Source organism: Wyeomyia smithii, chromosome 2 (genome assembly GCF_029784165.1).
Source record: "Wyeomyia smithii strain HCP4-BCI-WySm-NY-G18 chromosome 2, ASM2978416v1, whole genome shotgun sequence".
Classification (NCBI taxonomy): Eukaryota; Metazoa; Arthropoda; class Insecta; order Diptera; family Culicidae; genus Wyeomyia; species Wyeomyia smithii.
In genome coordinates, this window is record NC_073695.1 from 57584335 (window position 1) to 57610972 (window position 26638).

The following is a 26638-nucleotide window of genomic DNA, read 5'->3' on the forward strand; positions in this document are numbered from 1 at the left end:
CTAATTTTGGAAAGGAAGCTCATGCATCAAGTGCATAGCAGGGGCGACTCGTCCATAGGTGCAACCTGTGCATTGCACACGGGGGCGTCGGGCAAAAAATATATTCCAGACGCAAATTTATATCAATATTTTATTGGTTTTTAGTTTCACTTTGAAATAGTAACGACTAGAATGACTTGCGTGATTACGCGGACATGATTGTGATTGCTTCCTCAAATTGCGATTTTCAGAATTTGAAGTTGAACAGGCAGATTCAAAAGCCACGAGTCGCCCCTGGTGCATAGAAAAGATACTATTTCAGAATATGCAACTGAAGGTTTCATCGAGAGTCTCAAATGTCTGTGGAAATGGAATGTAAACTGTCTTTTTTCTAACTCTGAGAATTTGGCCGGTACACTAAAGCCTGTAGTACACTCTTTGTCTAATGGTCAAATATTTGACCTTCTGACATAATGGTCAAATTTATTTGACATCATGGTTGTTGTTTGCCCATGTTTGCCCCATGTTAAAATTGGAGAGTGACAAACAATTATCTTTGACCATATTTTTTTCTGTCAAAAAGTGCCAAATATTTGACGCTTGGTCAAAGAGTGTAAGGGCTCATTCAAATAATACATAACGCGCTCAGGGGTGGGGGGGGTATTCAGCGAAGCGTTACATTGTGTGTGGTAAACATGTGAAATTGCGTTACGTGGGGGTGGGTGGGTATTGAAAATTGCCAAATTCCGCGTTATGTAATATTTGAATGGTTCCTAATACAGGCTTAAGAATTATAACAATCCTCGGGGTCAAACAGGATTTTCGTCCGATTCAGATATATGTGAGTAGGCCCATGCAGCACTTTCCTAAACTCTTATGTCAGTTGACGGTTGTAAGTTTGGGTAAACTGTCAAAATGGCGCCGAATGTCGACTTTTCCGAACACGGGTCGACAAAACGAATAATAAAAAATAATTTAATGACATGGCTGACTGTGTCGTTAGTGTGTGCTTGGTCGTGGTAAGTTTTTCTCACAAATGATTTCGAGCTGAAATATTATAATTTATCCACTAAAAGATGTCGCAAACGATTGCTTTTATAATATTGTACAAAACTAGTGTATTGGTTTTAACTTAGTGTTAAAATTTATGTGATTTTTCTACACCGCAAAAATGAAATTCATTTTTTCTACAACTCAGCCGAGAGATTTTTGTTAACAAAGTCTGTCACCCGTTCTGTATGCAATCCATTCATCGGCAATGTAATTTAAATCTCTTAATGGAGACAGCAGCATTAGGTGATTTTTCATAGGCAGAAAAAAAAGATAATGTGCACAGCAGACAAATGGAAAAATTGGAACATTTTTTTTGTATTTGTTTTTTTTTTTGTCTGAATCAATAAATTATGCGACAGTCGAATCGTGCGACTAATTCTTCTCTCTTTTTTTTATTACAGCTTGTGTAACTAAAACCGCTATTTTAGACTAAAAAGCAGTATAATCGAATCTACACCTACAAAAGCAACCAAACAGAAAATCAAACACTACTCATCAATATTGTTTCTTTACAAATCACCAACCACGGAAAATACTCAAAAAAAATTCAAATCTTTCACCGAAACCAAGAAATCGCGACATTAATCTTAGTGTTATCGAGAAAAAAAGCCTTAAAGAGAAAATTGTAATGCAATTGTGATCTCCAAGTTTATTTTCATTTTTTTGTTTGAGAACAAAAAAAAACAAGTGTTTTAAAAACGAAAAAGGTATTGAGGGACAGAAGTTATAACAAAACAACTCAGCACGCATTTACGACATTTCTTTGGAACCAAGAACGAAAAATAAAAAAAAAAATCCACCACCATCGGAAACAGCCTGATCACCCGGAAAACGGAACACCGACAGTCACGTCTGCCCGGCAGAGCCAGCAGCATTGGCGACGGTAGTAGCAGCAGCAAGACGGCTGACTTCTGATTTGCAACGGAACGATCCAAGTGAGTTGTTCATTTTGTCATATGTATTGAAAGTTAGCAGTAATAATGGGAGCAAGTTTTATTTGTGATTAATCTCAGAATTGAAAATAGATATCGCAAAACATTTCTGATAACAATAGATTAGTGATAATAAATTTTATTTGTATTCAGTTACCTAGTAGTTAATAATGAAGTTAGTTGTGCATGTAAGGTATAGACATTTTTTTCTTGGTCGAGATCTAATGATTCAACATGCACCATCAATTATCGGTACCAAAAGTATCAATAACAGCAATTTAAAAAGTTTTCAAGAACTAAAATAATGCTATCAAACAAACATTGTTGATACGCCATTGTAAAAACGTATCATTAATGAGGTTCAATCTTTCACCACGTCATATATAAATAATAGCCCTAACTAATCATCGCTTGTTTTTATCTCTGGGTATCTCATTTCAGAACAGAAGTGTCAGTGAAAGCAGCAGCTGCAGCTTACGAGTAACAACATCCTCCGGATCGCGTAAGGGCATGAGTGTGAAAAAAAGTGTTTCTAATAGATAGGAAAAGACTAACACGTTAAGTCACAGTGTACAAGGATAACACCAAAATTTGATAACCAAGCTACGCAAGTGACTACGATTAGAAGTAAACATAAAGAACAGAAGCCAAAAAAAGCAAATCAACAAGTATTGTTTATTGATTTTCTATAGTTTCGCTATCGCTATTCGCGTCTTAATTTTGTGTCGTGAAAACCATCATAATCTGGACTAACGAAAAAGAAGAAAAAAGTACTGTTCATTCAGTTTTGAATTCTGTTCAAATATTGCCATCACAAGACAGTCATCAGCTCAGTGCTTTCAAGTGAATGATTCTGAATTTTAAAGAATCCTAGCAGAACCAGGAAAAACTATCAAGTACAAAGCATCAGAAAAAAAACCGTTTCAAATCAGCAAATTAACACATTTCATTAAGTTAAATTCTGTATTAAATCACAAAAATTAGCTCTTAGTTCGGTGAAATCCTTTGATAACGATAAGACTAACTTCTCAGAAAAGAGAAGCAAGTGAATGTAAACGAATAAATAGTAAAGAAATGTGGACCGTGCGAGCCGTTTAAAAAAAACTTTGATGTGAACGTTTAGTTTTCAATAGAAGACACAAGCAGTGATGGAATGATCCGTTTTATACGAAGCGTCATAGGAAATATTTAACAAAATCCTAAAAGTCTAAAGTGGAAAAACAAATGAGAAATTAAAAATTCTGAAATATAAAGAATACAAATAAAACCATTCTGTGATAAAATTTAAAAAATAAACAAGTAAACAAAAGTAAGCTACGTTTATTGATGCAAAACTAAGTTTAAGCTAAGAAGTAAGTGAAAACCCCTCCCCTGCAATAGGGTGCCACACGAAAAAAAAAACTAAAAAAACAAACGAAGAAACAACTAAGAGTGACTGTTCAAAAAATACAGAAAAAGAACAAACACTTCCTACCATACCCAGGTGTGAACAAGTAAAACGTGAAAGACTTAGTGATCAAACTACAAGTATAATAAACAATTAAAGCAAAGAAAACAAAACCATAACCGGACAGTGATTCCTTTTACATTATAGAAATTATTTGTCGTTAAGTACCCTACTAGCTTTTATTTAAACGAATTTCCTCTTGTTTTCTAATGGTTAAGTTGTGTTTATGAGTTTTTTTCTTTCGGAAGAGAAGAAACACTTATTTATGCGTTTGAGTGCTGCTTAATACCGCGGTGTGTTGGATTCTCGAAGCAGGGAGAAGAAAAATAACATTCTTCAAAGAAGAGATTAATTTAATATAATATATTGAAATATATTGCCACTGAAAACAGTTATCCAATCGCAAAGTGAGGAAGAGTGATTGCGATCGGTAGAAAAATCTCTTGTGCCGTGATAATAACGCAAAGAAAACGAGGATAAAACTTTGTGATCAACTAGTTCCGGCAGGCAGAATACAAACCGGCAAAAAAGTGGACGCGTTATCGCGCTCTAGGCGTGTGGTGGGGCTGATTCCTGAGACGTTGCTGAACATGGGAAGTCAAACGAAGCCTTTCCGCTCCGGGGATGGTAAGTCAAAGGCTTGTTTTATTAGCTGATAAGAAGTATACTTCATATGAAGTAGGCAAAGTGTCTTATAGTACTATTTTATAAAATTGGCATGCGGTAACCACTACACAGGTTATACGCTATTCGAAGAGTGGATGAACATCTTATGTAGAATTTCACCAGTATACTATAACGAGGGTTTAATCCTCGAGGGGGTGACAACCATGAGGAAAACTTTCATACGTGTCACCTTCATAAAGGTGACATCCGTGAGATTAATTATCAATTAAGTGGTGGTCGAGGTGGAACCCTCGAAATTATACAAATTTGCTCCTAAGAGTATAATTTCAATCAATTTTTCAAAAATGGGTAGATTTAGTACAATTGAAAACGAGCGTGCTAACTTTCACAATTTTTGATAACAAGATGATTTCACTGCAACCTGGTGGGGGTGACACCCAGGGGAAGCGGGGTGACACCCAAAATTTCCGCCCGGGTGTCACCCGGTCACGCTACGCCACTGTCAAGAACTATATACATTATCAAGGCCAACTTACTGACTTCTGCTTCTAAATTTAGCATTTTTCTCAGTGTTTCAATTCCACTAAAAAAATACTAGACGTTGGGATAAGACATTTGGCTCAGAAAAATCTCAGCTACTAGAATCAATTTAGAAAATTGGTGTTTGGACCAGTTTTCGGAAACCCATCCGTAGAACATCACTTTTTAGGACCCTATTATATTGACTTTGAACTCTAATAAAAAAAAGGTTTGAAACAAACATTTCTCGCGTAATTTTTCAAAGGGACCTAAGTAACAATGACAGATTCTCTCATCTCTCACGTTAATTACGTCGTCATTATATATATTTTCTAAGATTTCTTCTCCTTAATCGAGAGATAGTAATACTGTCTTGCTTACTATGCATTGAGTTTTATGAAATATGAAAAAAAAACATTATTATTGATCAAAGAGAAAGTTAACAAAGAGAGTCTTCAAATGTTAGATAGGTCGCTTTGAAAAATTACGCGAGATTTCTCGTTTTCATTGAACTTGATCATATGGTTATTATTCACCGATTTCGCTAACTGATAATGTACAGGTTAGCTGCGGAGGCAGTGATGAGATCCTTCTACAGGTGTTTTTTCCCAAGGCGTTTCTATCCGATAAGGCTTTCAAACAAACGGGGAACAATTCATCGTATACATTTTTACAATTTTATCTTTAACAAAATTCATTTTGCAAAAGTAAATTTAGTAAGCAAATTATAACAAACAAAGGCCATTTCCTGAACGGGAAGTTTCCTCGAGCTTAAACACTATCCTATTACCTAGGGTACCTAGTGGAAAAAATAGTTCACAACGACAAAAATTATTAATTTAAATTTGCCACTTTTCCCATGAATTCTAATTAACAGCACTTTTTGTTCAATACGTCGGTTTTTATATTGTATTTATGTCCACTGCGTAAATGGTGCGTAAATTCTCAATTAATTAGAGTTTAATTCAATTAGCCAAATTTACCAATTTACTGGCGCTGAAGCTCTAGCAGTGGTTTCGTCTTTTCCCGAGGGTCAAATTATTGACTGCTAAACGTTTGATCCGTCTGACACTCAACTGGTGCACACAACAGATAAATCAAAATTTTTATTGTCACTAAATCAATTTAGCCACATAATTTCACTTCGGTTCTTTGTGATGAACAGTTTGCATGCTGGAAGTCAAAATTCCAGCATAGTTATATATCCTGTTGATGTGGTAAAACCAGCATGACAGCTTATAACAGTAGTTAAAGCATTGATATAAGGGTGTTAAGTTGGCTCGCAGTTGAAATTTGCTAGAGCATGGCCAAATATAATCTTGGGATTTTCGTTTTTTCATAACCTTATATATATTTAACTGCAAAATATGTAACTTAGTCATTACAAATTTAGCCAATGTGAAATATAGACAAAATCGTTTCGAAAAAAAGCCTAATCTGAGATTATCTCATGGGATTACTGCCCATAAAAGCACCCCACTAATAAATGCTATTCTTGTTTATTCCGGTTGAATATTAGAAAATAGTTTTCAGAAAGAGTTGGTTTACCTTTCCATAAAAAAAACCTAAGCAAAGCCTTGGTATGCTAAACACCAATTCGGAACTTGACCTTCTGTTCTTTATGCACAGACTTCGCAGCCAACTGTTTATAGTGTACAGGACAATACACACAAAGAAAATATTACCAAGTGAACACGTAAAAACAACGTAAATTTACGTAAACCTGAATGTTTTCACTGGTTAAGGTGAATAATACCCATAAAAATAGGTGAAAACAACGCAAATGCGAATACCTATTTTTGGGTATAAATTTGTATGGTGTTTTTGATATTGTTATTGATGATTCAAGGTATTCAATTTTACCTAAATGATGATTTCCGAGCAGGTACTCAAATGTAGGTAAGTCATTTTTACCTAAATTTTACCTAGTATATTCAATCTGTAAAATACTATAAATTAACTTTCATGTCAGCGAAAGAAAATTAAAATTTCGCAACCAATGCACAGTGGTTCGAATTGTATGGTAAGGGCGGTCATAAATCATTTTTTACAGTATTGCTCTTGTAAACTACTGAGATCGACAGAATTAGGTGTTTTTCGGCTATAACAAACTTTTCTGGGACTGCCATCATCCAACTTGTTTAAATTTTCTGGCATTGGCATTATTATGTATGCATAATAAGGTGTCAATCGAATATAGGAAAAAGTTTGACCATTGAACTTCAAAATACGGCAGCTTTCGAAAGTTTTGCCTTTTCGAAAAAGTCCCTATGCAGAATTTAAGCACAATCTGGGTTCAAAGTTCAAAGTTTGATTTTTCTTCTTTTACGTTATTCTTCTCCCGTATTTCAACACCAAATATCAAAATTCGAATATAGACAAATGTTTACAAACAAATTTGTAAATTTGAGCTGAATGTACCACAAAGGTTTCTAAGAAACTATGTAAAAAAGCAAAGCTTTGGTGCTACATTTCGATTCGGAACTTGACCTTCTGTATACATTATATTATACACAGATTTCGCAGCCAACTGTTTAGTGAACAGGACAATTGCGGGGCTAATGCTACGATCCTACTGACACTAACAGTCTTCTCCCGAGCCGAGACTCGAACCTACGACGACTGGCTTGTTAGGACAGCATCGTACCTCGAGACCATCTGGGAGAAACTATGTAAAAAGTATGAAATTCAAACGAATAAGTTTTTTCATATCCTAAATCTTTCATTTGGTGGTAATTGGGTGATAGTATCTCGCGCGGAACACATTCAAAAGTTTACATGAATTTAAGTATGAGTGGTGCTCTCTGATTTTATTACTACTTTCCCTCTTACGACTAATTATGATTACAGTTTAGCACATACCTATTCAAACCACACCGCAATAGCAGAACAAACATGTTTTTCGAAGGCTCATGATGAAAATAAACAGATGTAGCAATTGAATTTGTTCTACAGCGGATATGTACACAATGTAAAAAAACATGTCTGTTTAAGTTGATTTTGCAAGTGTCAAACACCTTTCCTTATCTCGTGCTTAAAAGTAAACTCTAAATAAAATAGGCCAACAAAAACAGCTTTTCTGCATTCTCAGGCCTATAACCGATCTATTTTAACAATAATAGCCAGAAAACAAAAAAAAAACTTTTTCTATTTTTGGCCTATGGGCGAACCACTGTGCAATGCAGGCATTTTTTTGACAGCACTTTGTTAGCCTCATCTTTCATCCGACTTACACGGTGTAAAGTGCACCAAGCAATACATGAACGATTGAAAAGGTCTATGCGGGGCTAATAACGCCACGATCCTACTGACACTAACAGTCTCTCCGGAACCGAGATTCGAACCTACGACAACTGACTTGTTAGGCCAGCATCGTATCTCAAGACCAACTGAGAGAGACATTTTTTACCTTCACATACAATAGACCAGCGGTCCTCAACCTTTTTTTGCCCCTGGCTTTGGAATGTTCTCGCAGTGGAAGAGAGTAGTGACAGATTAAGTTGTGGTAGTCTACTTCAGATTTCAAATTAAACAATGGTTTGTTTAATTACTGCAGTCACGTTTTAAGAGCAGGTTTATACAACAAATAAAATATTATGAAGAAAAATTGTTTTGTCCGCCGTTATTGATTTTTCTTTCGAGTACGCGAAAGCTTCTGCGTGCTCCTAGGCGTACGCGTATCCCAGGTTGAAAACCGCTGCAACAGACCATTTTACGAAAAGACAGGTATCATGGAACCTGCTGATGTTGATGTTGCTTCTATGTGCGTTACGCCAGCGGTTCCGAGCTTTCTGTCAAAATTTCATTCATAAATTGAGTTTAGAAACGGCTCGTAAAACGGTCTATACATTTTTTTCGAAGATAAAGACACTGCATTGAACAGTGTGCATCACTGTTTACAAAAAAAAAACTAATTAATCCACCTAGCGGTGAGACCCAGTCTTTCTCATTCTTACTTATTATTTGTTCAAGTAGATTAACAATAGATAATATTAAATAGATATGTTTTAAATATATGACGCGATTTATTTTTATCGTGGAATAGCCGGACCGTCATTGTACTCGGTCGAACTCGATTATATATCATTGTAGATATTTATAGTGGGACTTTTTTTCTATCTCAAATATGACCTATTAACAGTGCAGTACACTTGAGTTAGATTTGAGTTTGAATCCTGCATAACAACAATTGCTTAAAAATCGAATTGCGATAAAATTTGCACCACGTTTGCTGCAACAGTTTGTTGCATTGTCCTTTGAAAGCATAAATTCAATCTAAAAACTAAACTCATCGCATCACATCATCGCTTGCATCGGTGAATACATCGTGCACTGCATGCACTGCACGCATTTAAACTCAATCAATCAGAGTGTGCGGTGCAAAAAAACTCAAACTATCGAGAGGAAGTAGATTCATGTTGGATTCAAATCTGAAAAAATGTTACTTAGTTCAACTTTGCATGAGTTCATGCCATCACTGCATAAAATACGTAACGCTTGAGAAGAAGGGAGGGAGGGCTATCTGACAAAGTGTTGCCACCCATGCGAAAAATTTTGAGAATCTATTCAAAAGAAGAGGGTTTCTAAAATATTTGTTTTTGCTCTGCGTGATCAATGGACGTTTCCTAATTGATACAATAAATAAAAAAGAAATTAAAAAATTTAAAACAAATTAAAGGAAACTAGAAATTGAATAAACAACTGAAAACACTATCAAAAAAAAAGAATAAAAAATATTTAAAAGAATAATTTAAGATTAAGAAAATCAAAATTTGAAAAAAAAAAACATTTGAAAAAAATAAAAATAAGTGGAAAAAATAGAAAAATAAAAAATAGATGAAACTATATTAAAAAAATTAAAAATTTAAAAAAAAACTTGTTTACGTTTAGCGTTAAACGTAAACAAATAAGTGATCTATCGTTACGTTTGACTGCATTTACATAAAAAATAATTACACTACATAAATTTATTTAAATGATGTTGTATATAAATATGAAATTCCCTAACGCAGTTGATTTTATTGATATTATCCCCTTTGTTTCTGAGGTGCGTCCGAGCACCATTCAATATGGGTTTTTAAAACCGCTTAACATACAGAGGAACAGAGGCCAAAGTTCGATTTATAACATCATTCCTAAATCCGGATGACTACTTCTGGTTGCCTGAATACATCCTAATTATACGATTTACCGTCATTTTCTTTGTCATTTACCCAGAGGCGCCGCGTGGCAGATTTCGTCACATGTGCACCAAACATTTATTCAAGTTCTTTTTTCTTGAATAAAACAAGAAAATCAAACCAAAGTGTTTGTTGCTTTAAATTGAATATTTCGTTAATTGCATATGCTCGGATATTAGGGAATAGGGTAGCTGTGCAGTGCACATGTTGCACAGGTGGGCCCGACGCCACTGTTTTTGTGTTAGGGAATGAAAAAACACGAAAATATAATTATAAATTAAACATTTAAAAAACACTTCAAAATTTTGATTTTTTTTCTGCGAAAATTTAACACTGTTAATTGAACAATGATAGTCAACTAAACTGGGAAAAATGAAAAAAAAAATTCAACGAGCAATTCATATTTTCCATATATTTTCATCAGAGACACTATACCGATCAAACAATCCGTTTTGTCTCTTTCTCTTGTTTAGCTTTATACGAATTTTTGATTTTCATATACTGCCGCTATTAGCATGACAGTCCTATGTAAAATCTGGATGTTTTCTTGTTTTTTTTTGCGAGAATGGGTCCATTTTGTCATGCTCTTCAAGTGTTATTAAAAAGTAAGGTTTGATTCCCACAACCTCGATTTTAATGGCTATTTTTAAAGAGCATGCCAAAATGGACCCATTCCCGCAAAAAAAAACCAGAAAACACAAAATTTTACATAGGACTGTTATGCGAACAGCGGCAGTATATATGTATCAGCTGAAAGAGTGGATTTTTTTTTGAGCAAAACGAGTTAAAAAAAATTGTATCGTTGCCTTCCGATTACCTCGGTGTGATAGGTGTTTTTTACGTTGAATTTTCCGAGGAACATAATTAAACTAGAAAATTTAAAATGAAATTGGCTGCATTGCATATATCAAGATGGCTTGACAAAATATTTTTTATAATTCTTTTATCACCAATAACGTATTTAGTGGTTAATTTGTGAGTTCGAAATCCAATTTGTGGTAATTTGTGGTTACGTGGTTTCCGAGAAATTTTCAAAAAACTGAGTCAAGCCATCTTGAAACATTACTTTTCTTCAAATGAATCGGACAATGATGATATATACACCAATCGAAAGCTCATAATTTGTGGTTCATGAAAATGTAATTTTAAGGTCATAATTACTAGTGTTTGTACAGAAATGTGTGTTTTTTTGTCCACGTAGTTCTACGTTTTGTTTATTTGTTGTTGACGCTGCTGGCCGCTAGTGGCATTGGCTGTTTACGGTGTTTGTCACTGCTATACTGAGTGTGTGTGTGTGGAATATAGTAAATATCATTATTGTTCGATTTAAATTTTCACATTGGTACCGTGGAATGGGGTGAAATTGATCACCTGAAAATTCGTGATAAAAAATAATAATCAAAAGATATTGCTCTTAAAACACTAAGCAATCTTAACGTGTCCTTAAACGCAAGTTTTGCATGATTCACATACCTGTCAAAGTTAACCCTTGCATGCATTTTCGAAAAATTCTTCTAACTCAGTCAAAACTCAATCAAATATGATCAAACAAGTTTCCAAATAACAAAAAAAAGTATTGAATTTATTTAGTAATCTTAGCTGAGGGTTAATTACGTTAAATTTGGAGAAGTGAGTAAAGTTTGATAAAAGCTCAAAAAATGTAATTTTAAACATTGATCATTCCATACCATTAAAGAAACATTGATGAATTCGCAGGAAACCACAAAGATTTTAATTTCAGAGCTAGTTTTTGAGCTTTTGCAACAAACCGAGTTGAAATCGGTCTAACGACGATCAAATAAGAGCAAATTTAGCAACAAGCAGAAATATCGTTATTTTCGTTTCCAAACTAGCTGTTAAAGATATTTTTCAGCACAGAAATCATCATTTATCTTAAGCATATCGAAAAACAGCACATTGCCAAAAGAATGTATGGATTTCAATGGTGATCATTTTAACCCCAATTAACCTCATAGTATCTCATAGAATTATCGAATTTATTCCATGAAGTAGACGATAGAAATTTCACCAATAGCCATAGAGGTTTACTGGAGCACATACCAGCACTTGTTTTAAAATTATACTATTTCGGGAAAAATGTACATGAGCTAGTTAATTGGAAATTGTTATAAAAATTTATCAATTTCACCCCGTTCCATGGTATAGATTTATGGTTTACTGACTAGTAAGTATAACAAAGGTTACTACACCACTAGGTGGATTAATTCTGGCTTTTGATTGAAATTGAAATTTAATTTTTTTAATTTTCAATTTCTTTGAGTCATAATTTTTTTCTTAACGGTGTATAGTTTTTTACAAGGCATTAGTAATTCTCTAGTACTACAGTTTTTCTGTATATACAACGGTTTCCTAGCTAAGATGCTTAGAATGCTTGAAAATGAAAATATCTCATGGGTCTAAAAACTTTCTGCATCTGTGAAAAATGCTAACTTTGCTAATCCGTGTGCAAAGCTTCATTCAAATATGGTCGATAAAATTATTGCGAATTTCCAGAACATTCGGCACGATTATGCTCAATCAATTTTACAACCAGTTTGATAGCTTACTTATTCATTAAAATTTGATGAAACTTGTAGTTTTATAATATCTCCATTTCAATCACTTCGTTTCCATTTTTCTTATTGCCTTATTGAATTTTAAGAATTCCGTAGTTGAATGTTTCGCTTCTGCTGTTGATGTTAATGATCTGACTTTTCAAATTTCTCTCAATGGACAGTATATTTTAGATTTCCGACAAACATTTGATAATTTTTAAATGTGTAATTATTATTTTCAACGCCTAATATTTATTCTTATTTTTTGCACTGTGTCCAAACTTTTATGTGCTTTTAATACTTGTTTAAGCATATTCTTATTGATTTCAATACTTTAAATCAATTTTGTTTTTTTTTCTGTAAAAACCAAATCAATTTTAAAAACATTCATTTGGGTTTAATGCATGGAGATTTTATTGAGTTCTTTTTTTTTTTCATTTTAAAAATGGTTCAAATTGATTTTACAAATTTTTCAAAATAATGACAAATCCTCTGTTTACAAAACAGCCCGATTTCCCGACGGTGCCACTAGTAGCTTAACAGACCCGCGGACAGTAGACATCTTTTTTATTACTTTGCTCATAAGTTAGCACAAATGCATGGAAAAATTACAGAAGTGCTTATTTGAACATTTATTTAAATATTTACGAAACATTTCTCAGAATTTAGGTGATGAAAAATACCTACTGGTTCTGAAAGGGGCCATCCACATACCACGTGGACAGCTTTGTGGTGGGGGGGGGGGTGGTTAATGTCCACGGTCCATACAATTTTTTTAGAATTTATATGGGCAGTTGTTCACGAAGGGGGGGGGGGTCAAAATCGTTAAAAATCTATCCACGTGGTATGTGGATGGCCCCAAATATAATCCGTCGAGTTTGGATTGCTTTCCTTTGAAAGTACATTTTCGTTACCGGTATCCTTTTTACCAAAATACTACAAGGTATACAGCCCTAGGGTTGTATGAAATGGTGACGTGGGACTTAACACTGTAATTAGAAGGAATTTTAGTTACAAAGGTTACAGAATCTGCAGACAGCAACAATTTGTTTGTTCTGTGGTTTAAGAATTTTTTTATACGCAGCCTCCCCATAAATTTTCTTTTTAGAAATATATTTATCAACACTCGAAAGAACTTCGATTACAGTAAAAGATAATGTGTAGTGTTTTTTTTTTTTTGTGCGAACAACATTTGTTTAACAAGACACAAGCGTGTCGTTGTTATTGTAGAAGCACCAAGAATTTCTCGCAATGCGTCTGAATCAGAATTAACTCTATTTCCTCATAAACCAAATCCAACAATACCTACGTTATCATAATACATGATTTTGTCTTATTTAACTCTGATCAAATCAAATTTATTACATAAATCTTATTATGGAAATAATCTCGAAGGCGTTACATAGGTTCACTCATAGGAAAACATAAGAAGATACGTTGAACAAAATTATCAACAAGTTCCAGCGAGAAATCATAACAATCGACAATTACAGGGAAGTTAAAGTTCGAGATGATTAACGTCTGTTTTTTGTTTGACAAATTTTTTCATTTGCCAACAATTTCATTCACTGTATTACAAGAACAGCTAAGAATATTATTTGTTAAGTTGAAAACAAAAATATACCATCTAACAATGTTGAAATGTGTAACAAAAATTCTGAATAGGTCCTAGTGAATCGACAAAATATTCAGAAGCATTTGCTGGCTCTTAAGCTTCTATAGATTTGTATTTTCAGAAATCTACTCTTTCGATCACGATCATTTAGTGAATATCGAACATAAAATGCAAAAATACTCGATTCTTGTTGACTAGTTGATGTTTTTTTTTTAAGGTAACCATATTCATGAGATAAACTTTTAATCACTATCAATGCAGCAGCATTGCAGTTTTTCCTTGATTTCACGGAAATAGAAGTCGTGTACCACTGCAGACGATGAGAGACCAGCCGGCGCTCTGCTCCACATAATATGTATTATCTATTATTTTTTTATATTGAAACAGAGAATATCACAGGGAATGGTTGGTGCCCATTCACGTCGTCTGTGCTAGGAATGCTCGCGTGTGATTGGATCATTGTTCGCGTAAATTTCCTTGTAACTTTTTATCAATTTTCACCGTTGAGCAGTGAAATAATAATGATGACGAGCATATTATGAAATTGTTACACGTTTTATCTATCCAACAATATATTGGTTATTGTTATCCATCATGTGGTTATGCTGTTATTATTGTTTGAAATCTGACGTAACATTTGCCAGTTTCGTTTCCTATTTTACAGAATGCAGAATCCCAGTATAGAAAACAAAGACCAGCTCACCTCGTTTTGACCTGGAAGCGCACTAACTGCTGTCAAAACCCTTCTTTATTCGCTCGATTTTGACCCAGTTTTGACCTGCAGTGCTGCCCGAAGCGCACTGTAAAATTTGGCAGCTTTAACCCACCACCGCACGTGCTAAGTTCGTAAACAATTATCTGGCATCTTTTTCTTACTTGCGTCTCAAATGGCGATGACGTTTTATTATTCCTCGGCAGTTTTGCCCGCACACAGTGGAATAAAGAAATTCGCCATTAGATAGTAAGTGTGTTGGCTTAGTTCTCCAAATCTCGATATTTACCACATTCCCCACACGCACGCTCAGTATAGCAGTGACAAACACCGCAAACAGCGAACGCCACTAGCGGCCAGCAGCGTCAACAACAAACGTAGAACTACGTGAACAACAAAACATAAATTTCTGTACAAACACTATTTTTTTTTTGTGTAAGATTTGGACCACTGCGACAAACACTAGTAATTATAACCTTAAAATTACATTTTCGTGAACCACGAATTAAGAGATTTTGATTGATGTATATATCATCGTTATCCGATTCATTTGAGGCAAAATCATGTTTCAAGATAGCTTGACTCAGTTTTTTGAGGATTTCTCGGAAACCACTTAACCACAAACTACCACCAATTGAATTTCGAACTCACAAATTAACCACTAAATATTGGCTAAATGTCTTAGAACTGCAGAAAATATCAAGTACTTCTGTTATCTAAAAAAACGGAAAAATCGAGTTTGTGGGTCTTAAAAACTTTTAAGCGGGAAACAATCTCACTCCACTTGTCCTATTTTCCTATTTTTGTCTTCTCACTTCAGGTAGAATCGGGAATAGGTCTCATAAAGTGGAGTAAGCGTGAGAGTGAAATCGAAGAGCGAAGTGACTCCCGTAATAAGCACCATTAGCTTACTCGTAAAAAGAATTTACGCCCTTGCGAGCAGTCCTCCGGTAGTTAACCGGATTGTTCGTGTAAGTAGGAATGTTTTTGAGTTCTTTCCTCGTTTCAGTCACAGTTATGTAACTTATATTACAAAAGTTCACATCAATGGACAACGTAATTCTAATTCCCTAACAAAAAAAAAAAATGTGACGATTGCTCAAAATCGAAAATTTGGTGGAGGGTCAGCGTTACGTAATTTGAGAAGGGGGTCATCCCGAAAAAGGGGCTAAAATAGACCTGTGCGCCGACCATATCACCGGCGGCGTAGAAAACATTTTACCTCGGCGGCGATCGGCGCGCCGGCGTGACGCCGTTAGCTTTTATCAGCGGCGGCGTGTATCGGCGTGACACTAATAACGACTTATAAAATATTGCGCATTATGTGTGCTTTTGTACTCTCATGTTCGATTTTTTTAATTGAACGTTCATAAATAAAAATGTATGCGTCAGAGTTGTAAGAATGTCCAAAATAGAAATAAAATTGGTGAGATATCAAGTAAACAAACAATTGAATAACCAGAAAATAATAAACCAAGCAGAGAAAGTACAAACAAGTGTAAATCCCAAGTAAAAAATCATCAACGAGCCCACAACAAAAAATTACATGGAATACTGTTCCCAGAGACGTTCAATTTAGGAAAAAAGATAGATAGTTTTTTGATTTGTTGATTTCTATTAACCGTAGACCTTCTTTGGGAAAATTCGATAAATCTTACGTTAGAGAGTCGTTTTTAACTTTCATATATTTTGTTAGGTTACTCATGGAATAACTGAAAAATGGGAAACTTTTCAATCGAATAGAGTTCTTCGGTAAACACCACAGTTTCTTCATTTTCTATTGCGACTTTTGGGATAGAACTGACCAGAGGTGAAGCATTAAGTCCTTCTCGGGTAATTGTGATTGTGACGCGGTGTTGGTAGGAGCAACGAGGTTTCGTTAAGACTCCTCCCTCTTAACAAAATAAGTCTTTCTTATAATAAAACTGTTCTGAGGAATATTAATCCTCTCCAGGGAATTGTAATTGGCGGTATGGGCACGAGGAACGAGGTTTCGATAAGGTTCCTTCATCTTGACATAATGGCCAGAGGGGAACGTTAGGTGTAGTCTCACTCCTGGTAATTGTAATTTGGCAATATTGGTAGAATAGTAAGAGGCTCGTTATAGTAGAACAGTAAGCTTGAAACGAAAGGTAAACTCTCTCACACAAGCACGGATATAAATGAAAAGCGTACATTTACTGCCAATAATATGAAGTGCGGAGTATAGAAAACACCTGGCCAATGTCACAATAGATCAAATGTCTCTGGTCGCAGTGATGAGTCCGCACAGAGGAAAAAAAAAAATAAAAATTAACGAGAAATCAGCAAAAAATATAGTCGTGCTTGAAAATGTTGACGAAAAAACTATCTACAAAAATGTCTGTTTCAGCGCAATATGATCAACTATTTAATTGATCTCAAAAAAAAAATACTTAGTATTCTAAAGAAAACTACCAAATAATTAATGAAAAAACACTAGTCATTTTTCATAAATTTTTTGAACATTTTATGACTGCTCATACGTTTGCATAAAAATAAAAAATACATTTGCATAAAAATAAAAAATAAATGTTATGATAACTGAAACAATTTTCTCGAAGCAAACTGACAAAGCAAATCACTGATAATGACATTGATTGATTTCATTCATTTCATTGATTTGATTTCATTCGATAAAAAAGTCTGAATATTTATTGTCAAATGTTGTATCAAATGTCCACAAATTAAAATAATTTACACTTAGGTACATTCGTAAATACACGCTCAGGAGAGGGAAGGTACTTAACGAAGTGTTACACTGCGTGAGGCAACCATGCAAAATTGCATTACGTATGGGTGAAGGGTAGGGCGGTTCGATTTGTAGGGGATCAAAAAATCGCTAAGGCACATATGATTTTCGGATTCTAGGGATCAAAATAAGATACTTTGCTCAAAAAACCATACCTCTAAAATGAATTCTGATGTCCCTTGTACTAACGTGTAGGTACCCAAAAGGTCAAATTTCAAAAAATCCTGTTTTGACCCATTTAGAGTGCCCCAATCGAGTCCAAATGTATGACCGACCCCCACTAACTTTGGAGGGCCGACCCACCCATGCTAGTGTTACCCCCCTGGGACCCCCCTAGGGGGTCTCCCATACAAAAATATCAAAAAATATCAAAAAATCACCATTTTTAGCACTTTATATGACAAAAATCAGTGAAATGGCTATTATTTTTCCGCACAAATGAAGTTTCTAGGAAAAAAATGTTTTTTTTTGTTTTTGGATTTTTGTTTTCTCCTGCTTCGCATGGGATTCGGTCCTGAGTCTTCAGCGCATACATACACAATTACACATATTTCTGAGCCATTCTCATTGCAGATGGCGTTTGCAGTTGGCGTCCTTTTGAACATAAAATCGTATATCACTCTGTTACATCATATGTAATATTTTTATTTCGACCAGTCAGGCGAGCACCGCTGGTACGCTACCACAACGGCTACCACGCACGGACGCTCCGTTTCCACTGTTCCCACGCACACTGTAGAACCAGAGTGAATAAATAGAGTGACGCAGAGTCTGAAACCAGAAAAACCAAACGAACACTGCAGAACAGCACGAATATTCCACCGATTCGCAGTACTTATACGACATGGCACATGCAATTTCTAATGGCGTGGTTTCTGTGGATCTGGCTAACATAAAACCAGGGAAAATTGTACATTCTCGCTGGCTCACCAAGGCCACTAGATTATTACGATTATATGTGACAATGAAAAAACCACCTAAAAATTTAAGAATTCTGGTTGAATTTATAATTAAGGTTTATGTGCCAATGTATTTTAATATCAAGTATTACAGCTCTGTCGTGTACGGTAGTATATTATTTTTCAAGTACATTACTTGGGCACAATTTCTGGAGCCAAATTTACGCACTGTTGTCAATCATGTAATTAAAAATAATCCATATTTTGCACATTCGGAAAATATCTTGCTATCAATGTTGTTTGATGATAGGAAAGAGGTGCGCGACTCTGCTATCAAGAAAATTTTACGATATCGAGACAATGTTGAAGACCCATCGGAACTTAGAGAATTTAAAAACCAGATATAAACTTCCATTGCTTCGATTACACGAAAATGATCGATTTGACTGATAAAAATAACGTATTTGAACCACCATTCACGCGAATCATTCCGTATGAAACATTGATAGCATATTTAAATGAAGATGATTCACCATTTACTGATCCGCATATTCCATTACATATACAAGGAACGGAACAACACGTTCAACTGCTAGCTAGCGTTTCCAAACGAGTAATATCGGAAAATGTAGAGGCTGTTATGGAGGCGACATTAGAGAGCCGTGCGAAATTGCCCAGTGTTGAAACCAAAAAAGACTTCAAACAATAATTTTTTAGTTTCTTTCCTATGTTCTGATCGAATAAATTTTTAAAGAGAAAACAAAAATCCAAAAACAAAAAAAAACATTTTTTTCCTAGAAACTTCATTTGTGCGAAAAAATAATAGCCATTTCACTGATTTTTGTCATATAAAGTGCCAAAAATGGTGATTTTTTGATATTTTTTTATATTTTTGTATGGGAGACCCCCTAGGGGGTCCCAGGGGGGTAACACTAGCATGGATGGATCAGCCCTCCAAAGTTAGTGGGGGTCGGTCATACATTTGGACTCGATTGGGTCACTCTAAATGGGTCAAAACAGGATTTTTTGAAATTTGACCTTTTGGGTACCTACACGTTAGTACAAGGGACATCAGAATTCATTTTAGAGGTATGGTTTTTTGAGCAAAGTATCTTATTTTGATCCCTAGAATCCGAAAATCATATGTGCCTAAGCGATTTTTAAATCGACCCACCCTAGTGAAGGGGTATTGAGAATTTCCAAATTCCGCATTACCTAATACCTATACGAGTGTTCCCTCATCGTCTGTGATTTGCGGTATTTCTATAACCAGGAAAAAAATCCAGCATACACAATCACTATCGGCGCGGTAAAGATTTTCTCGGCGGCGCACCAAAAATTTCTTCGGCGGCGCGCCGAGTCCAAATCATCGGCGGCGGCGGCGTGCGTAAAAGTGTCGGCGGCGGCGTGGCGTGGCGGCGCACAGGACTAGGCTAAAATCTAGATTTTAGGCGTTTGTAATTTGTGTACGACGTCTCATCACCACTATGTATGAGGCAAACTTGAAAGTTCCTGTATTAAGTAACTTATAATTATTGATATTTTGGATTCGAGGTGTATTGCAACCGTTTACGATAGGTTTTTAAAATGACGAGTGAAACTAAGTAAGCTCCTCGTAACGTCAGAAATTTTTTTCTTAATCTCATTGTGAACAACAAATAAGAAATGATTTTTCTAGCAGCACGGCGATATTGTTTGCCAACCCAGCATCCCACTAATTATAATATGCAACGGGGTCTGCTTGTCATTTTGGCCAATCAAAGAGCCGTATTCCTTTGACAGTAAGTCGATTGATATTTGTGTGAGAGTTGAACTGACATCTTTGGCTAGATTAGGATAGGTTAGGATGAGTATTCCTAATCTACCGTTGAAAAGTATAGAATTTTGTGAAATGTTATTGTAGAGTTTGTTTCAAACTAAATGCATATGCGTAAGATTGTTTATATTCATATTCTGTAAAATATTTACTGATTTTAATATCCTAATCACGCACTAATCGTGTTATCTTTTCGCAGCATCGTTCTTGGACTACGTTGACTACAGTCAGCGGGACATGTTCTTCAGCGGCCAGGGTAATCCTCCGTCGGCATCGAGGACCCCTATGACACCCTCGAACTCATTTCCGCCAATCGGGACTTTCACGCTAGATTCGGCCACCATGGGAGGTGCATCTGCTCCGCCGAGTCAAAATGCTGTTTTTGGTGGTGGTGATTCGATGAGCGTGCTCGGCAATCCAGGTGGCAGTTCTGGTACTACTATTGGTGTTTTCAGTACGAATCCGATGATGAACATGTCCGGTAACGTAGGCAGCGGCGGCGGTGGCGGTGGTAATACTAACAACTCGTACGGTAATGGTCCTCCGAATAGTAACGGGGCCGATGCCAACCAAGGTACTCGCGAAACAGGTATCATTGAGAAACTTTTGGTATGTACAAAATATTGTATAATACGTATCAACATACTAATAACATGTTCCCTTCTATAGCATTCGTATGGATTCATCCAATGCTGTGAACGTCAGGCTAGACTCTTCTTCCACTTTTCTCAGTTTGGAGGCACAATCGAGCACCTCAAGATCGGCGATCCGGTGGAGTTTGAAATGACATACGATAGGCGCACCGGAAAACCGATCGCAAGCCAGGTAACCAAGATTGCACCGGAAGTTGTACTCTCGGAAGAACGTGTCACCGGAACCGTTACCACCGAGCTGAAGACCGAGTTGTCGAATGCATCTTCGAGCGACACAACGACCGGTCGTATCAGCTACGAAAACCGGGGCGAGTGCTTTTTCCTACCATATACCAAAGATGATGTCGAAGGGAATGTCACTCTGAGAGCTGGCGATAAAGTCAGCTTTCAGATTGCCACTAATCAAAGGTATGACTTAAGCTTAGACTATTCTATTGAAGCATTCATGATTATTACGCATTCTAGGGGTAACTTGGGAGCATGCCATATCCGTCTGGAGAATCCAGTTCATCCGGTAAAATACCGCGGAGTAGTTTGCTCGATGAAGGACACTTTCGGATTTATTGAGCGAGCAGACGTAGTCAAGGAGATCTTCTTCCATTTTTCCGAGACTGATAATACGATCGAATTACGCCCGGGAGACGATGTTGAATTTATAATACAAACCAGAAATGTAAGTAATAGAGTACATACTATTAAATGTTAGACATTATGAAAAGTTAGTAGAAACGCGAAGTTGTTGAAACATTTGATCTTTCCATTGAGCGTATTTTTTCTTTTCATCAACATTCAAACCTCGTCATTATTTGTTTTCAAGCAGGGCAAAGAAGTCGCATGCAACATTGCCCGCCTTCCGCCGGGCTCAGTCATCTTTGAAGATGTGGATTCCACTATTTACAAGGGCCAAGTGCTAAAATCGCTCGATCGCAATAACCAACTGCGACAACAGAACAACGATCCGCTACCGGGACGAATTAGATATAGGGCTGCCGATCATTCGGAAGTAGAAGTGCCATTCGGGGACAAGGATCAGAAGGGTGACTTCACTCTGCGTCATGGTGATTGGGTTCAATTTCTGCTGGCGACCGATCGTCGTGATCAATTGCAGCGAGCCACATCGATTTCACTGCTAGATGAAACTTTCCAAGTTTCCGGTGAAAAGCGTGAACAAGGTGTTGTCTCATCGCTTAAGGAAGGTTTCGGATTTCTTCGCTGCGTCGAACGTAACCCAAGACTGTTTTTCCACTTCACTGAGGTCTTAGATACGGTAAGATAACATGTGTTCAAAATAAAGGAAATTATACTGACATCAGTTTTAATTGTTTAGAGTCGCGAGATTTGCGTGGATGACGAAGTAGAATTCACCGTTATTCAGGATCCTGGATCGAGTTTCGCCAATACTCGTCAAAGTGCGATTCGCATCAAACATCTGATGCAGGGAACTGTCAAGTTTGAAACTTTGATCGAGGGTAATGTTGAAGGTATCGTGTCTCGAGAGGCTCCTAAGAGTCCTATTAAATCGCAAGAACGCACCGAGGGAGGTGTCATTTCCTATGGCCAAGGCCCTAACAAAAAGACTATAATGTATTTCTTGAAGGATTGTGATAAAGCGCCACGTGTGGGTGATAAAGTTAGATTCAATATCTGTCAAGTAAGCCTAATACCTAATACCCAACAAAAAACGAATGCTTCAAGTTCACTCATTTTTTTTTTTGTTATTTAACAGGTTAAACGAAACAAGGAGTTGATTGCAACTAACATTCAGGAAATCACCAACAATCCTCATCAGTTGCAGCAGCAAACGTCGCTGACTGCCACCGGAGCTGATCAGCAACAGCTTCTCCAGCAGCAGCCGTCGTCGCAGCAGCTACAGCAGTTAGCTTCGCTACAAACGCTTCAGCAACCGCCGCATTCGCCCAGCGCTGGCGTAAACAACGGAAACCGTACCATGAATAGTAGTTCCAGCATGCTGAAGGCTAGCTATGCTAATGGCAATATTAAGTCTGGAAAAATTCAGCATGGTTTCATTGCTGTGTTAAAGGTATTGTGGTGGATTTTTACAATAGTATTTAGTAGATTAATAAGAATTTTAAAATTAACAGGAAAACTTCGGCTTCATCGAAACCATCGAACATGATCAGGAAGTATTCTTCCACTTTAGTAATTTTATAGGCAACACCAGTGCTCTAGAGCTAGGTCAGGAAGTGGAATATTCGCTCTCCACTCGCAGTGCCGTCAACGCGGGTAACTGCATTCCTGCAGAGAATGTTAAAATCATTCCTAAAGGTAGTATCCCGCAGCCCAAAATTTTACCAGCACTGTACAATGGTATAGTACTACGCCCTCTGCGTTGCATTAATCCGGATCAGCTAGAATACTGCGGTCTGGTACAGGTTCGCAATGAGAATGGTGATGGCTTATCAACACATGAGTTTGGCATTACCAGCTTGAAAAACAAACGGGATTTGTTGCAGAAAGACGATGTCGTTACATTCAAAATCGATGATCAGAACCGTGCTGTGGAGGTTGGTGTACTGAAAAATGTACATTGAATATTTTAATCCTAACCTCATTTTTTTGCGTCACACAGATAACATCAATTCGTACTAAGAAACAAGCTAAAGTTGATTCCGTTAAGGGGTTGTTTGGCTTTCTGGACTTCGAGGTCGAAGAGGGTAAAAAATTGTTCTTCCACATGTCTGAAGTGCAGGGTGGGGGCAGTTTGTATCCCGGCGATTCGGTGGAATTCTCCATTGTCACTAATCAGGCAAGTGTAGAGTGATCGAACCATTTTTATTGCTTGTCTGCTTTTATTCGCTACCTTTCTGTCAGACCAATAACCTCTTTTCGGATTTTACAGCGCAACGGCAAAACATCGGCTTGTAACATGATCAAGGTAGCGGACATGAACGGAATGCGAGCAGATAGGTTGTTGTCGCGTATCAAACTCAATTCTGTTGATGATAGTGGACCACGTTTGACAGTAACACGGGCACCGAAAGGACCAGATGGTACAAAAGGCTTCCATATTTCAGTCAGAGCTCCACGTTTAGTTGGTGAGTAGTTTTTTTTTGCACCGTTAAAGATTATGTTACTTTAACAATCTAAAAACAGTATATAATGGGGGGAAAGTAGTTTTCACTTTGGAGTAATAGTTGCTACATTAGTTACTTTAATTTCTATTATTATTTTTTAAGGCATACATTTTGCCAAAAAATCCTCATAACTGATCGTTTCTTGTTTGTTATTTTCAGGAATTTGCTTGGAATAGAAATACTTTACACTATTATTAAAGGATAATAACGCTATTTTTTGTTTTATTTTTCTACTGATTTATTATTTAAATTATTTAAACAAATCTTTTTATTGCAACCATATTATCGTGAACGTAAACGCTAAGTAATTATTATTTATAAACGACAAAAACAAACAAAAAAAGCAAACACGAAACAGAATCATTGTCGCGTATATTCATAGATGGATGAAACCAATGTGAAAAAAATTATAGAAAGAGAAGCAACACAACAAACGTAACGTATTCAGATAAGCAACAAATAGAAAACAATATGCGCATAAATAGACGTGTGAGCAATGGTTAGCGAAGGCATATTGGTGTAGTGGCGTATGCTGGATTGAAAAAAAAACGACATTGTATAATCAAAACAAACTGCAGAAAACAGAAGACGAATTTTCGTTTTGTAATATTATTGTAACTGTGTTTTTTCTTCCCTTATTGTAAACTCAATTGTGAAACAAGTGAGATAAAGGCAAAGTTATACAAACAAAATTATGTAACGCAAACTGTGAACAAAGATAACATAAGCAAAAAGAAATGAATTATTGATTGCTCTTTTAAAAGAAATATTGCGATGCTATGCGGCCGTTTTGTTCTCTATTTTCCACAAAATCTATTTTGTTATCGATATTGTTTCTAAAACATGCATTATTTTTGCTCTGTGACAGAGACGAGAATGAAAATGAAGCCAAGTAAAAAAAAATACCTTTCTCAAATATTTGTTTTTATTCACACATACCCGCGAGAAACATTTTAAGAGCGTGAGAAGATGCGCGATATGTTGTCTTATTTTGTTTGCCAATTCAGCTGTATCAGTTAGTGTTTAGTTTTATTCATGCGCGAGTGATCTATATTGATTGCATGCAAAACTAATAAAAAAAAACAAATGCGCCAAGTAAGCAAAAAACATGATGAATATACATCATACTTAGAATAATATTATATTGGAAGCAAGCATTAAGACATGAATCTAATTCATCGTTCAGTAAATCGCTAATTGTAACGTAAAAACAAGTAAAGAATACCAAAACCTATTTCTTTAAAATCAGAAATCTTCAGACTGTTAATGCCCACGTTTCAAAGTGTCTCCTGTCTTTAGAATTTACTCCCTCAACTATAAGGCAAACATATTTGCTTACTTACACCGATAGCCTCTCTGAAAACGAAATATTAAATGTATTTTTGTTGTTTTTACATCTACTGTATGAGGCCGTAGAATTAGAATGGCACTGGATTCCTAGAGGAGTCAGAATACGAATCGCTAGTACCCGATGAATGTAGTTTTTGCTGTTGAATCGCGAGTAACAAGTGGCTTTATAGCAAAAACCGCATTAGTGAACCCCTATCCAAAGGAACCTCGCCTCGGAAAGAATCACATTCTGCTAAACTAGGCAAAACGCAACACACACATATACAAAAAAATATATTGCTTGAAACGTAAACGTACTATTTATAAGTGTGAAAAAAAAAATAAAAACATGAAACTAAACTAATTTAGGGATTCTAATGACAACAAGGATAGAAACGGAATAATAAGCAACTACAGAAAAAGTGAAAACTAGAAAGCCAGAAACTAGCTAGGAGTGAAGCTAATAGAAATGGGAGGCTATCGTTATCAAGTAACAAACGTTTAGAAAAACTCCCTGTTTTTTTTTTTAATCATCAACTTGATCTAGTCTTCGTAACAAAAGCAAGCATACAAGAAGAGAAGAAGCAACAAACCAGAAGCATCAACAACACACATTACTAGACCCTTCACAGCTGCTACTACCGAGCAAAGTAACAAAACATTCACACCAAGTACACACAAGAAACTACTTCTTTCTGTTCCATCACCAAAAAAAACATCAAACCGAGTTATTTTTCTGCTTCGATAAAACTCTAGTTATGTCGAGCATCATGCATTAAACCTTATAACAAAACTTGAACTAAAAAAAACTTCATGAGACTACGGGATCAAAAATTGTATGTGAAAGCCATTGAGTGTTAACTTTTTCACCGTTAAAATGCAAACATACCTAAAAGTAACGAAAGATAAAAATCCCTTCGGAAAATGTAACGAAACGCTTCTGATTTTTGTCCCGTATAAGCATATAACAGAGAAGAAAAAAAGCAGAAATACATACACACAGAACAACAAACATTAAGGAAAACAAAAACAAAAAAAGAACAAAAAAACTTGAAAAATTATAAAATTTAAAACAAAAAAAAATGAAATCAATAAACAATATAATTTAAACGAAAATCTCTACTGTAACCAAGTAAACATAAAAGATAAATGAAACATTGTAAGGCTAATTACGCAAAAAAAATCAGACGACATTGTGAATGCAAGCAAGGAAACAAAACAAAAGGAAACCAATAAAAACACAAGAGATATGTAAAACCAAACTGTCTGTTTTTTCTCTTTACTCTGTATCAACCTTTAAAGAGAAGAGAGCATACTAATACTGAGACTTTCGCTGAAATAATATTTCATTTATGGAGAAAGTAGCTTGATTAGTTTACAAACATAAGCATTATTTATTATTGCTTATCAGCTGTTTTCCGTTTCCCGTTTTGCAGGTCTCCCTACCATTGCCAACT

General features: G+C 35.9%; 1 protein-coding gene across 3 annotated transcripts; it reads left to right on the forward strand.

Moving 5' to 3' along the window:
- The first annotated feature begins 906 nt into the window (after nucleotides 1-906).
- Nucleotides 907-25904, forward strand: LOC129723135 (cold shock domain-containing protein E1). Of its 3 annotated transcripts, none has more exons than XM_055677128.1 (13): nucleotides 907-998; nucleotides 1434-1967; nucleotides 2406-4038; nucleotides 20304-20713; nucleotides 20774-21165; nucleotides 21223-21430; nucleotides 21575-22024; nucleotides 22085-22408; nucleotides 22484-22798; nucleotides 22860-23282; nucleotides 23348-23524; nucleotides 23618-23813; nucleotides 24012-25904. In XM_055677128.1, the coding sequence occupies exons 3-13, from the start codon at nucleotides 4002-4004 to the stop codon at nucleotides 24026-24028; spliced, it is 2949 nt and encodes a 982-aa protein (XP_055533103.1). In that variant the 5' UTR covers nucleotides 907-998; nucleotides 1434-1967; nucleotides 2406-4001; the 3' UTR covers nucleotides 24029-25904. The 3 variants fall into 3 exon arrangements, with proteins under 3 accessions (XP_055533103.1, XP_055533104.1, XP_055533105.1); XM_055677129.1 differs by having other exon boundaries at nucleotides 21578-22024; XM_055677130.1 differs by lacking the exons at nucleotides 907-998; nucleotides 1434-1967; nucleotides 2406-4038 and adding an exon at nucleotides 20109-20218.
- The last annotated feature ends 734 nt before the right edge of the window (nucleotides 25905-26638 follow it).

What these genes read in the sequence shown, in the direction of transcription:
- LOC129723135 (XM_055677128.1), top strand. Translation starts at nt 4,002, where the DNA reads ATGGGAAGTCAAACGAAGCCTTTCCGCTCCGGGGATG. An exon ending in GCCTTTCCGCTCCGGGGATG is followed by an intron (nt 4,039 to 20,303) that starts GTAAGTCAAAGG and finishes ATCTTTTCGCAG; the next exon opens with CATCGTTCTTGGACTACGTT. An exon ending in TCTCCATTGTCACTAATCAG is followed by an intron (nt 23,525 to 23,617) that starts GCAAGTGTAGAG and finishes CGGATTTTACAG; the next exon opens with CGCAACGGCAAAACATCGGC.